Source organism: Pristiophorus japonicus, chromosome 1 (assembly GCF_044704955.1).
Source record: "Pristiophorus japonicus isolate sPriJap1 chromosome 1, sPriJap1.hap1, whole genome shotgun sequence".
Classification (NCBI taxonomy): Eukaryota; Metazoa; Chordata; class Chondrichthyes; family Pristiophoridae; genus Pristiophorus; species Pristiophorus japonicus.
Genome location: NC_091977.1, coordinates 51,347,865 through 51,361,607, shown reverse-complemented (window position 1 = coordinate 51,361,607; position 13,743 = coordinate 51,347,865). Strand labels below are relative to the sequence as shown.

Below are 13,743 nucleotides of genomic sequence, written 5' to 3'. Positions count from 1 at the left end.
GCCTTGGACTAAAGTTGGCGAGGACCATGGTTTCCACCGCGAATCCTCGTGCAACGCCAATTTTTACCGTCTGGTGCATTTTGTTGCCAATTTTACCCCATTAAAGAAAAGCGGTATTTTTAACGGTATTTTTGCATAAAAATGTCAAATTCCGCTATCGCCAAAAGACCAATTTCTAGCCCTAGGTCTTCACACATTCTGTTTGACTGGTGTAGATAATGTATTGGGTTAGAAATATATTCAGAATATTCTGATTGTAATCAAGAGATTCAACGGTTTGCATTGTTACTTTTTTTTGTAAATTAGTTTCTCTAAATGTAACTGGAATATAAACCTTTCCAAACAATTCAGCTACTCTTTACAACACAAAAATATGCCATTTGGCCCAACAGGTCCATTCATTCAAATGCATTTATTGATTCATTAAAATGCAAATTATACAAATTTCTGTCCGAAAATAACATTTTGTGATACATTATATGAATAATTTGAGACATGGTGTAAGTGTAGAATGCTTGGGAGGTACAGGTGACTTTGGACCTATGCATTCCAAAGCTCTCTACCCTGGTGTTTTTCTTGCATCATGTCTGGGTCTGTTGTAGACTAATTGATGAGGTGGATTGCTATTGTCATGGTTAGTCAACAACTCCATTATCGTTGTATCATCTAACTAGCAGGATGGTGGAAAGTGAACTAGATGGACCCTGATCTATTTTTGTCTAGCAATTCTTAAGTTCCTATGTAGGATTAACAAACAAGACCATTATATGATCTCTGCGTGCAGAGAAATTAAAACCAATTATGTAGATTACTTGACATCAACTGTTTAACAAATCCCATTGTTCACCTAGTATATTTTTCTAAAGTAGATATTGTTTGTTTCCATGCAGCTGAAAGTCGTGTTCGTCCTCTCGTGCTGGTTGTGAAAAAGTGGGCACGTTACCATGGAATAAATGATGCTAGTCATGGCACGTTGAGTAGTTACTCTTTGGTACTGATGGTGTTGCACTATCTACAAAGTAAGTCTGTTTCTGTGGATTTATATAATTTTATAACCCTTTTACATGCCGTTCCTGAAGTAGTGCATATGTGTGAAGACCAGGCCCTCAAACCTACCACCAAGCACATGGTCTACAGGACTGTAATAATACCCGCCCTCCTGTATGGATCAGAGGCATGGACGATGTACAGAAGACACATCAAGTTGCTGGAGATATATCACCAACGATGTCTTGGCAAGATCCTGCAAATCCCCTGGGAGGACTGACGCACCAACATCAGCGTCCACATTCAGGCTAACATCGCCAGCATTGAAGTGCTAACCACACTCGATCAGCTTCGCTGGGCAGGCCACGTAGTTCGCATGCCAGACACTAGACTCCCTAAGCAATTGCTCTACACGGAGCTCCTTCATGGCAAACGAGCCAAAGGTGGGCAGCAGAAACGTTACAAGGACATCCTCAAAGCCTCCCTGGTGAAGTGCGACATCACCACTGACATCTGGGAGACACTGGCCGAAGACCGCCCTAAGTGGAGAAAGTGCATCCGAGAGGGCGTTGAGCTCTTTGAATCTCAGTGCCGTGCAGGCAGCGGAAGGAGCGTGCGGCAAAACAGTCCCATCCCCCCCTTCCCCCGACGAATGTCTGTCCCACCTGTGACCGGGTCTGTGGCTCTCGTGTTGAACTGTTCAGCCACAAAAGGACTAACTTTAGGAGTGGAAACAAGTCTTCCTCGATCCTGAGGGACTGTCTATGATGATGATGATCGTTTCTGTCTGTCTCCTTGGAATTTTCCTAGTCAGTTCTGATTGACTGAGAAAATATGATGGAGATTTTTCAATCTTGATACTAAAACTTTAGTTGGACTCTTTATCCGTCGGCTGACGTCATGGAATTTCCCCTGGTCAGCTATATTAGTTATTTCAATTTGTGCAGGGGAACTCCCAACCCAAATTGGGCGTAGTGCTGGGAGCTCAGTAGAGGAGTGACATGGAAATTGCTGCTAACATTGGATGGGTAAAGGGGGGGAGGGACTGAAAAGGGATGCAACCACCCAAAGTGTAGACTGGATTCAGTTTGTAGCAGTCTTGCGTAGAAGTTACAACACTGAAACAGGCCATTCAGCCCAACCAGTGTCTGTGTTTATCCTCCATGTAAGCAAATTGTTCCAATCACATTTACCCACCTTATTCCCACTTGCCTTTGACTCCAATTTTGTGGGCTCAAGATGCAGTGTCAGGGATCGAAAACATAATCTAGGCTTACACTTCAGTACACTAGAGGGAGTGCTGCATTGTTGCAGGTGCATTCTTTCAGAAGAGATGTTTAATTGCCTGTTCCAATGGTTTGATCGTAAAAGATCACGTGACCCTTTTCAAAACCAGCCAGGGATCTTTTCCTAGTTTCCTGGCCAACATATTCCCCTCCATCAGGCTCTTCACTTTTCTCTTTATGGGACCTTGCTTTGTGCTGCTGAGAGTAACAGCACTTCAAAAAAAAAATGATTAATTGGTTATGATGCACCTTGGGATCTTCTGTGGATGTAAGGTGCTAGATAAATTCCTCTTCCTTGTATCTGATGAAAAAGACTGCACCGATGAAACTTTTTGCAGTGTTCCAAAGATGGTCTTAAATTGGGGGGAGGGGGGAGGTGAAAACATATTTATAAAGTCTGCATGTGGGAAACATTAGCTGTGAAAACCAATGGGGAAACAAATATGTGGCAGTTAAAAATCTGGTCAAGTAATGGAACTTCCCCAGCACCCAAATTCCCTCTTTGGCTAGAAAAGTGCACACGCTTCTGTATAAGGTGGGTCGCTGGAAGATTTCTGCTTTTAGAACTCGCAGAACACAGCACTCCAGTAAGGCTGAAAAGAACTGGCAGTCAGGTTCAACACTGTTCAGCACCCACAAAAGCCGGGACCATATACAGAAGATGGTATACCGTAAGGAAATGACTAATGTAAGCCGACCCAACTGTGCCATTTAACTGGTGTGGCCCAAATACTCAAGCCAGGAAGTGCTGCACGTTTACTGCTCGTCCTATTAAACTTCGGAAAATAAAGCAGTGCAGTAATGTTGGGTTGCCTGCCGTGCCCCTGGTGCTGTCCTGACTGATGCATAGTAATTTTCTTCCATGCGTCTAGTGGACAGCACTCTAGCTGATGGTGCAGATAGTCCCTATACCAGAGTAGAAAGAGGCAGAAGCAAAAAAGATTTCAGTAACCTTACCTGCCACTGACTGTTCCTCTGATGCAGGTTGGCAGCTGACACCCTTGGAGCAGATCTGCATGTGGTTCCATGCTGACCTGGAGCCTGCGTTACCATTGCCTGTGGATCAAGCCCGTAGCATCATGGTGGATATGGCTAAATCAAATCTGGTACTGTTTTCAAAACAACCGCCAGTATTAAGGCAACCATGCTTGCCAAAGGCCAAGCACTTGATGCATTTTCCAGTTCCAGATTACAATGCACCCATGGTGGAATGAACATCTGTTTTGTGGGCAACACTTGACAAGCATTCTTTAAGGATCTCCCTGATGTGAAGAACTCTTGGAAAGAATTGCTGTACTTTGTGATTTTCTGTGACATTCTGCTGCTTTACTCATTACAGAAGCATTTGCTTCATGGTCTGGCCTTGAAAACACAGAAAATGGGCAAAAATATTTTATTAATACATTAAACATTTTGGTTGGGGAAAATATGCTGAAAACCTTAGCAGAAAAAAGGGAGTTCTCCTGGTGTCCTGGCCAACATTTATATCTCGGTATTCTAAAGGGCAAAAATTCAAATTGTACAGTCAAGTAACTATGATCAACATGTGAGATAAGACACAGTATAAAGCTAAAGGACGTGACTTTCACAAATGCCAGGAACAGTGGTAATCCAGAGGACTGGGAAATATCTAGAAAATAACATTGGGTACAGAACTGTCTGCGACCTCCACTTTTCACTCTATTAATGAGTTGGATGAAGGAATAGAGAGTTGCATTTCCAGGTTTGCAGTTGACACTAAATTCGGAGGGGCAGGAAGTAGTGAAGATGGAAGCAGGAAGTTACAAAACGGACAGATTAAGTGAGTGGGGGGAAAACTATGCGGACGGAGTTTAATATGGGCACATCCACTTTGGACTTAAAAGATACATTGAAGTATTTTCTAAATGGTGAGGAACTGAGAACTGTAGAGGAGCAAAGAGTTTTGGGCTTCCAAGTGCACAATGGTGGTGTAGAGCAGATTTCAACCTTCATCTGAATATTTTTAATCTATTTATATTAATTTATACCAGGAATAAATCATTCACCGTGAACTGCTAATATTCCAATTTGATGCTTGAACGGCATTGCTTTATTAGAAAATTGCTTTTATTTACTTACTATAATGCATCTTTTTTCCTGTTTTATACACTATTGTAAGGAAATAGTGTTTTGGTTGTAACCTGGTTTTACATTTTTATGTAATCTTTGGAATGGTGCGAGACTGGGAAATGTTTGCTTTCAGAGGGACCTGGGTGTCCATGTACTTGAATCACAGAAAGTTAACATGCAGGTACAGCACGCAATTAGGAAAGCAAATGGAATGTTAATTTTTGTTACAGAGGGATTAGAATACAAGAGTAAAAGCATTCTTACTACAATTATACAGGACATTGATGAGACCACACCTTGAGTACTGTGTACAGCTCTGGCCTTCTTACTTAATGAAAGATATACTTGTCTTCGAGGGAGTGCAATAAAGGTTCACTAGACTGATTCCTGGGATGAGAGAATTACCCTATGAGGAGAGATTGAGTAAACTAGGCCTATATTCCCTAGAGTTTAGAAGAATCGGAGGTGATTAAATTGAAGCATATAACATTCTTAGGAGGCTTGACTGGGTTAATGCTAAGAAAATGTTTCCCTTGGCTGGGGAATCTAGAATATGGGGTCACCGTCTCAGAATAAGGGGTCGGCCATTTAAGACTGAGATGAGAAATTTCTTCACTCAAAGGGTTGTTAATCTTTGGAATTCTCTACGTCAGTGAGCTGTGGATGCTCAGTTGTTGAGTATATTCAAGACAGAGGTTGATAGATTTTGGGGAATTAAGGGATATAGGGATAATGCGGCAAGGTGGAGTTGAGGTAGAAGATCAGCCATGATCTTGTTGAATGGCGGAGCAGGCTCAAAGGGCAAAATGGCCTCCAGCTCCTAGTTCTTATGTTCTTATGTTTTGTGTTTATTTTTAAGCTCTACCTGAACCTGTCATTCCATCTCTCCAGAAAGAGCACCCAGTAAGTAATATTCTTCATAGATTAAAATGATAACAGTAAAATCTTTCGAATGCAATATTTTTGATCCAAAAAGTAAAATGTTACATCACATATATGTTTTAGTCTTAATTTCTATCTCGCTTTGCCAACTGAGTTCTTTGTATAGAGCAAACAGCTAACTTACCAAACACTGCTGTAGCTTGAAGACTTTTTGTTTGAATCCAAACTCATAACCACAGTTATCTGAGCAGTTATTTCAAATGCTGCTCCAACAATTTGCTAATTTTGTTTTGGTTTACCAATTTCGATAGGTACTCTCTTGTTCTCCACAGCTTTGAAATCCCTTTTTGTGTGAATGATTTAGGGTGACAAATATATTGTTACAAATATAAGTTAATCATGCTCTACCATGTAGTGTGCTGCGGTAAGATGGTCCAGATTATATTAATTCAACTAGGATTCTACACTGCCACAACTGAAAAAGGATCAAATTTGCTTGTAAAACCGATGGCTGATGAGTCCAGCATTGTCTATTGTTACTTAAACCTAGAGCAGTATGACGCAAGTACTTTAGTTGATTGTACAGGTTCAATATATTCAATAAATAGGAGCTGTTGTATTAAAGTTCATACAAGTACTTTAAGGAAGGGATATCCAAACTGCAGCCAGGGGCCACATCTGACCCCCTCGCTCTGCCAATCTAGTCCGCAGTGCCCAGACAACTTGCACTTACTTTTTAATCAGTGGCTTGTTCTCTTTGAATTTTGTTGGGGAGGAATGGCTGGTTTGCAGATGGCACCAAGCTATGTAGATGGGAGCAGGAAGTTAGAAAGAGATAAGACAGATTTAAGTAATGCAAAACTGTGGTAGATGGAGTTCAGTGTGGGGGAAAGTGAGAGATAATCCACTTTGGACCCAAGAAAGACAAATCAGAATATTTTGTTATTGGCAAGAGACTACAAACTGTGAAGAAGCAAAGGGATTTTGGTGTCCACGTACACACGTCATTAGTGCACAGGTACAATGTCCAGGGCACTCACATTCACCTTATCTCTGCAATTCAGGTCTTATGTCCATGTTTGGACCAAAGCTGCAATAAGGTCTGGAGCTGAGTGGTCATGGTGGAACCCAAACTGAGCATATGGCTTCTAAAATGTATGCCAGAAATTCTGTTTAAAATTGGCATGACCCTCCAAGATTTGTATGCTGTGTTTTCATTGGTTGAGAGGATATATGTAGTTTTGAGACGGATCTCATCATAATTTGTATATGATACCAACAAATCACAATGGAACATTCTTTTTTGAAAAGATATAAAAAAGTAGAAAGAAAGCTGGTCATTTCCCTGGTGTTCTCAGGACTTTGCAATAACCTGGTCTCTGTAAGGAGGGGAGTCACCAAGCAACAGCTGACACTCTAGAAACATTTATGACTGCAACAGTAATTACTTCTACCTGACCTCAGGAAATGTCTATACAGACAACTTCCTCACAAGAAATACCCAGGTAATGGCCTTGAAGAGCTCAGCCATTTTAGTAGTTAAACATCAATCATGTTCCAGATCCGGACTGTTTGTAAGCAATGTCATGGGAGATAATTACCCAATTCAAGATTTCAGAATTGAACCCACAGCTCAAATGACATAACAGAGCCAGGTTACTGTGATCACAATGGAACACTATGAACTTTCATTAGAAATGCAGAAGAATGGGTAGAATGTCACATGCTTACTTGGGTTCCTTTTTTTCAATGGGAGAGAAAAGTACTTGGGTCCTTTTTTATGCCTCATTGATCAGGAAAACAAGGCGTAACTCCTGATTATGCAAAATAAATAAAAAGTCACATTTAAAGAAAACGTTTAATAGGATGTATGTAAAGAAACACTACTAGCTTAATGTATAGTATTAACATCGCAAAATAATCACAGTTCTTGCATCCTTGTTTTCTTTGCAGAAAAATTGTATCCAGTATTTAAAAATGTAGCCCATATATTTAAAAAAAACATTTGACCGTTTTTAGGAGTGCTTTGAGCCCACTATGCAGCTGCAGTTTGTGCACCGAAGAGGAAGTAGCATTAGCCCTTACCTCTCTCTAAATAGCTCGAATCTGGGAGACCTGCTCGTGGGGTTTCTGCGATACTATGCTACAGAATTTGAGTAAGTAGCTTTTTTTTTTAAAAGATAGAATGTACGTTGGTGTATTTGAAAGTTTGGAAGTAACTGGGACTAGATACACTTAAAGGCTGAGTCTTTCTCCCCCCCCATATTTTCCCTATCAATACCTCCATAATATGCCTCCCTCCGCCCCTGTCTTACCCCACCTATCACCGAAGTCTCATCCATGATTTTGTCACACCTGGACTCCACTATTCTATAGCTCTCCTGGTCAGCCTCCCATCCTCCACCCTCTGCATACCCCTGTCCTTGCTGACCTACCTTGGTTGCAAACGCTTTCAATTCAAAATGTTCATCTTTCTCTTTAAATCCCTTGCTGGCCTCATCTCTCCCCATCGCTGTAACTTCCTCCAGTCCTATAACCACCCCACCCCTCCCCCCCCCCCCCCCCCCCCGGCACCCTCCGTTCCTCTGGCCTTCTATACATCCCCTTTGCCCTCACTCTGGAATTTCCTCCCTAAACCCGTCAGCCTCTCCACTTCCTCTCCTCTGATTTTATGGTGTGTCTCAATCAGTTTCATCAAGATTTTGGTTACCCCCTGGTGTCCCTTTTTTCTGATCGACTCTGTGAAGCACCTTGGGACAGTTTTCCACGTTAAAGGCGCTATACAGATGAAAGTTGTTGTTGTCACAGTATTCAGATTTGTTTTGCTGCTGGTGGTTGGATTGCAACAGTTTCCTTCAATTTCCTGAACCAAATGTATGGAATAAAACCAAGAATTATCACACTCCGGAAGTGCTTTATCTTTGAACGCAGTGCATTACTTCAAGTGCATTACTTCAGTCTGTGAAGTTGGTAAGATCACAGGGTTACCATGTCTGACAGCTGCTAAATATTTCCCATTGTGTCTTTACAGCAGCTTTTTATTTTTATAAATACCCTTTGTTTATTTGTGGGGTTGTAAAATGCCTCCCGTCAGCCACCTCCAAGGCTAACAGCCGCAAAAGATGATCAAAAATTAACTTACTGGGAAATGATATCCTCACATCTTTGTTTCTGTCTCATGGAGATTGCTGTAATTCACATCTAATGAACCCATGATTGTTGCTGTGTTGGAGACCATAATTTCAATAACATAATGTTTTACCTGTATTTATAATTGCAACAATGCTGCTGGAAGATGGTAGTAACACAATAATGTAAATGAGATTGTAAAAATCGAAAATGCTGGAAATGTTCAGCCGCTTAGGCAGCATCTGAGGAGAGAGAAACCGTTAACATTTCAGGTTGATGATCTTTCATCAGAGTTTCATCAAACTTTCTCTCTCCACGGATGCTGCCTAATTTTATTTTATTTCTAGAATTTTATTTCCGTTTTTATTTTAGATTTCCAGCATCCGCAGTATTTTACTTTTGGATTAACGTAAATGAAATGTTGCTAGTTTCAATGGCAAATATAATTTTTTTTAAAAAGAAAGACTTGCATTTATGAAGTGCCTTTCCCGACCACCGAATGTCTCAAAGCACTTTACAGCTGATGAAGTACTTTTGAAGTGTATTCATTGTTGTTAAGTAATATGGGAAGCCAAATGCCACAATTTTAGCTTCAGACGGACTGGGCTTTTATAGGAAAATGCAGCCCCCCCTCCCTCCCCCCCCCCGGCCGAGCCTGTTCCAGCAGTCTTAGATCATGGCTGATCTGTACCTCAAATCCATTTATCTGTCTTTGCAGCTTTGATGCCCTTGCCTAACAAAGATCTATCTATCAATCTGTCTTTTAAATTGGCTCAACATCTACAGCCTTTTGGGGAAGAACGTATCTAAAGTTCCTTTCTCCATTGTGTGACAAAATGCTTCCTGATTTCATTCTTAACTTGCCTAGCTCTAATTTTATGATTATGCTTCCTTGTTCTGGATTCTCCCACCAGAGGATATCTGTATTTACCCTATCAAATCCCTTTATTGTTTTTAAACACCGCAATCAACCTTCTAAACTTGAGGGAATAAAAACCAAGTCTATGCAACATGTCCTCATAATTTAACCCTTTAATAAACCCCGATGATTGATTGATTATTCTGGTGAATCTGTGCTGTTGCACCTCAAAGACCAATACATCTTTCCTGAGGTGTGGTGGTCATAAATGCAGTACTCCAGATGGAGTCTGACCAAGGCTCTGTACAACTAAAGTATTACTTCCTCACCTTCTAAATGCCAACCTTCTTAAGGGAGGAGCCAACATCCATTAGCATTTTTGGTCACTTTTTGTATTTGTGCACTAGCATTTAGTGATTTGTGTACATGGGCACCTAAATCTCTTTGCTCCTCAATAGTTCTATGCATTGCTATCCTATATTGACCTTCTCTTGACATAAGGAATTTAACTGCGTACACAATTGTATTAATGTTGCCCTGAAATTCCCCCTGCATTGTTAATGGAGCAAATTCTAGAGCACTGGTAACTACAAACTATAGTTTTAGTCCAAACTTGCCAAAAAAAGGTATTTGAGTTGTACTGTAAAGCAGAGCACGCAGCTGAGATAATCATTTTAGCCTAAAATGAAAGCTGATTATCTTTGAGTACATTTTGCTATGTCAATTTTTTAGGTTCTGGTTTCACAAAAATGAGTGATGGCAGCAGGTGGGATTTGGACATAGAGGCCTGTGACACAGATGGATGTTGGAGCCAGAAGGGCGGGCTTTAATGTTCAGCTGTTTTTACAGGGATAGTGTGTAAATGCTTGCCAGAGGGAGAAGTCCATCACTAGAAAAAGTTACAGCCTGTATTACACGTACTGCCTTCCGATGGGGGTTAGTAATTTTGATGGATTGCATGCACACTGTACATTTTGAATCTGTATTTGGCACTTCTACTGCAATCTTTGCGTAAATGGATTTGTATTGCATGCAGTGATCATGCTTTGTTTCCAAAAGAGAAGGGCAGGGTTCTGGAATTTGGGGCAGCTTTGCACTGAAGACTTGTAGCCATTGAGGGTGGGTTGACACAAATGGGCCGCATTCCACTTCTGAGCCATATAAATTGTAAAGAAGAGGGAAGAGCTTTTTCTTTACCCTGCTCAGTTCTGGCCTGCAACGATATCTTAATGATAAACACCTAGTATCGTGACTGGAAAAAAGCTGAACAATGTTTTAGCAAGTAAGAAGGTTGCACAACCACTTGTAAAAATAATTGTGCACTGTCATAAGAGTCAAAAACAAACCAAGTAGTGGTATGGTTTGTTTTCACCTTTGTTATTATCCAGTTGATCAATTATTTTAAAGCATAATTGAAGGTCGAACTTGCACCTACACTTGGAAGTTAATAATAGTAATAATCTGTAATAAAGTGCTTATTCATTATTCTTGCTGATGGAAGTTTGAGAAGAATTGCATAGGGACAAAGATTTCAGATTTTAAAAGTGAGGTTTGTGGTCTATCAGTACATGCTAGCAGATCATTAATTCAAATGATTCCATTTAATAGTTCAAATTAAAATGATGGCTATTAATATGTCTTCTCACTTTCACCCCTTCAGTTGGAGTAATTCAATAATTTCAATTCGTGAAGCCAAAGTGATTCCCAAAACCAATGAAATGGAATGGAAAAATAAATATATTTGTGTTGAAGGTATGTATGTCTATAGTTTCTCTGCTTAGTTAAGTGTTTGCAATGTCTTATTGAAATGTTTTTCTGTTTTGTAAATGGATTCATTTTCTTTCATTGTGTCCATGGATTTTTGCATTTTAGTTTGGCTATTTTATAATTGATTATCTCATTAGTCGTATTCCAAAGTTCACCAAGATAAGATCACCTTGACCACCCAAAGTGAAACTAGTTGCAGGCCTTAACCCAGCCTTGGTAGTTTTCAATAGAAACAGTGTTGAAAAAATATTGCAGGTTTTTAATTTTTTTTTTAATTAATAGCCCTGCCTGATTATAGCGCAAGCTTGACTGACTTTCAAAATACAATATGAAGTATATAGAAAATTAATATAAGCGAAGTGCATCTGTGACATTGTTTGAGCATTGGGATTAGATGAGAACCAGTTGGGTCGACAATTCTGGTTGGAGGCATTCTTGGAGGTTTGATCACGTGATGATTGATCTTGTGATGCTTGCCCGCAGTTTGGAAATGTTGTTGCATTTACCTTCTAAAGATTGGGTCCACTGTAGTTGAGCATCTGTGTTTGCGGTTTTGCGCCAGCAGCTGTCGCCTGAGAGATTCCAAGAACTAGGAGGCTGCCTGCAAGTAGGTGAAGAAAGTACACAGGTGCAGACTGCAAGTGCGAACTGTGAATGTGAAGTGCGAACTCTACTTTTTTCCGGGGTTAGTAGCAGTGCCCGGGAAATTCATCTTTCATTCCTGGAAACTCCCAGGGAATCCAGAAGGGTTAGCAACAATGTTCCCTGTAAGCTGCACAGCCACAGTGGTCCACGCGGCCGGCTTGTTGGCTTGTCAATAGAAAAACCGCGCATGCGCAGTATTTTGAATGGGCTGCACAGCCCCTTTTAAAGGGGCCGAGCAGCACTAAACATAAAAAATTGCTGGGAGCATTGGTTACCAACCTGGACTCTTAAACCGAGTGTAATAGTCAGGATTTTTATCCAAGTAACAGCTCAGTTTTATAACAGAGTTGTTCGTCACTAATAATAAAGAAAAATCCATCAGCATTTCTATTTATTTTCCAAAGCCATGCTTGTGCCTCGCATCACTTGTACAGTAACCACAGCAATCCAGCAACTGACTGAGAGCATGTGAGGTCCATGCTCCAGCCACAGTGCCTGCTGGGACTTGTAGATTTACCCCCTACACATTAATCTCAGTTTCTGTTTTGGCCACACAAGTGAAGACTTTCCTCTAACTGTTTCATCCGAGAAGAAACCTTTACACTCTGTTTTCCAGCTACTGGTACCTTTCTGAGCTGCCAGTCACTTTTATTGGCAATCCCTGCCCAGAGTTAGCTTTTCAGTATGCACTTACCAACACAGCTATAACTTCTCATTGTTGCAAACCACAGCTGCAAAGCTCTACTTTTCTCCCGATCTCTACCAGCACTGTCCGGTAGATCCATCTTTCACCTGGAAGATGCAATCCGGGAAGGTTGGCAGCTTTAGTTGTACCCTCTCTAAAGCTCGAATATCCTTCCTATAGTGTGCAGTCCAATTCTGTATATAGGACTCTAGCTTAAGTCGTCTTAAGGTGTTATATAGGTTCAAAATTATTAACTTTTATATTCTGTATGTTTTGAGATAAAAACTAGAGTTCTATTAGCTTTGTTCACAATCATCAATAACTCCTGAAAACTGTAGTTGCAGCAAAAATTTCAAGAAAACCTGTGCATCTGTGGTCTGAAAGTGGCACAAATGTAGGCAAAGTTTATGGAAATTGGACATTAAGAATCTCCACCACCATCTCCAATTCGGTTTGCCTGATTTACACTGTTTATAAATCAAACCTGATTGGAAAATATGGGGTTTCAGTCCTAAGTAGAAAGGTGCTATAGGCCTGTGGATAAGAGTGAGTGCTGAGAATGGCTTTTCTGCTACAACTGCTCAAGCAAATGCTTTTAAGGGTTTATACTTGTAGTAACAGCTCAACTCAGCCTCATTATATATTTTTGTTTTAATAATCAATAATGCAACTGATTTTCGAAGACTGCACATGATCTCCGCCATCCACTATGCATAAGTCCTATATTTCAGAACAACATTGCAAGGTTAAGAGCATAAATTCGATCATTTATTTTATATCTATTTCCACTGTTACTTGTGTAAAAATTATCAAGGTTAGCATTATGTTTAACTTGGTTTTCATATTTGACATTGCAGAACCTTTTGACAGAACAAACACAGCTCGAGCTGTACATGAAAAATGCAAGTTTGACATGATCAAAAATGAGTTTGTGCAGGTAATACCTGGAAAGAAAATGTGACTATTTTAATGTTAATTAAATTGTATGACTATATCTAATCTAAAATTATAAGAAACTTGATGATTTCATCTTCATGAAATATATTTCATTGACATCATAGTCTAATTCTGAAGCAAATTCATTTTTTTTAAATCCTTTTGTACAGGACATACTTTCAGAATATAAACCTCCTTGAACCCACCTCAGAAAACAAGGAACTTTTAGGAAATGTAATGTTCCAAATCCTCATTGCACAGTAAATAAGCAAGTTTTAAAACAAACAAGAGTAAATAGCTTCTTTCAGTTATTGGAAGTAATTGAGACAGTGCACCATCAAATCCATCTCCTTTACCCCAATGTACAAAACAATGTACATCTGTGGCAGCTTGTTGCTTGAGGGTATTATCTGCTCAACAGAAACAATTTTCAGTTGTAATAACATGTTTTAATGTAGAGAGAGGTTTCAGAGAAC

At 40.1% G+C, this 13,743-nt stretch overlaps 1 protein-coding gene across 5 annotated transcripts in view; it reads left to right on the top strand.

Moving 5' to 3' along the window:
• Nucleotides 1–13,743, top strand: part of tent2 (terminal nucleotidyltransferase 2) — a 73,662-nt gene that overhangs the window by 39,304 nt on the left and 20,615 nt on the right. For all 5 annotated transcript variants that reach the window (XM_070879742.1, XM_070879744.1, XM_070879741.1 and 2 more), the window contains 5 exons: nucleotides 891–1,019; nucleotides 5,224–5,267; nucleotides 7,266–7,402; nucleotides 10,895–10,986; nucleotides 13,189–13,268. In XM_070879742.1, the coding sequence (XP_070735843.1) occupies nucleotides 891–1,019; nucleotides 5,224–5,267; nucleotides 7,266–7,402; nucleotides 10,895–10,986; nucleotides 13,189–13,268 (482 nt within the window). The remainder of the gene's footprint in view (nucleotides 1–890; nucleotides 1,020–5,223; nucleotides 5,268–7,265; nucleotides 7,403–10,894; nucleotides 10,987–13,188; nucleotides 13,269–13,743) is intronic.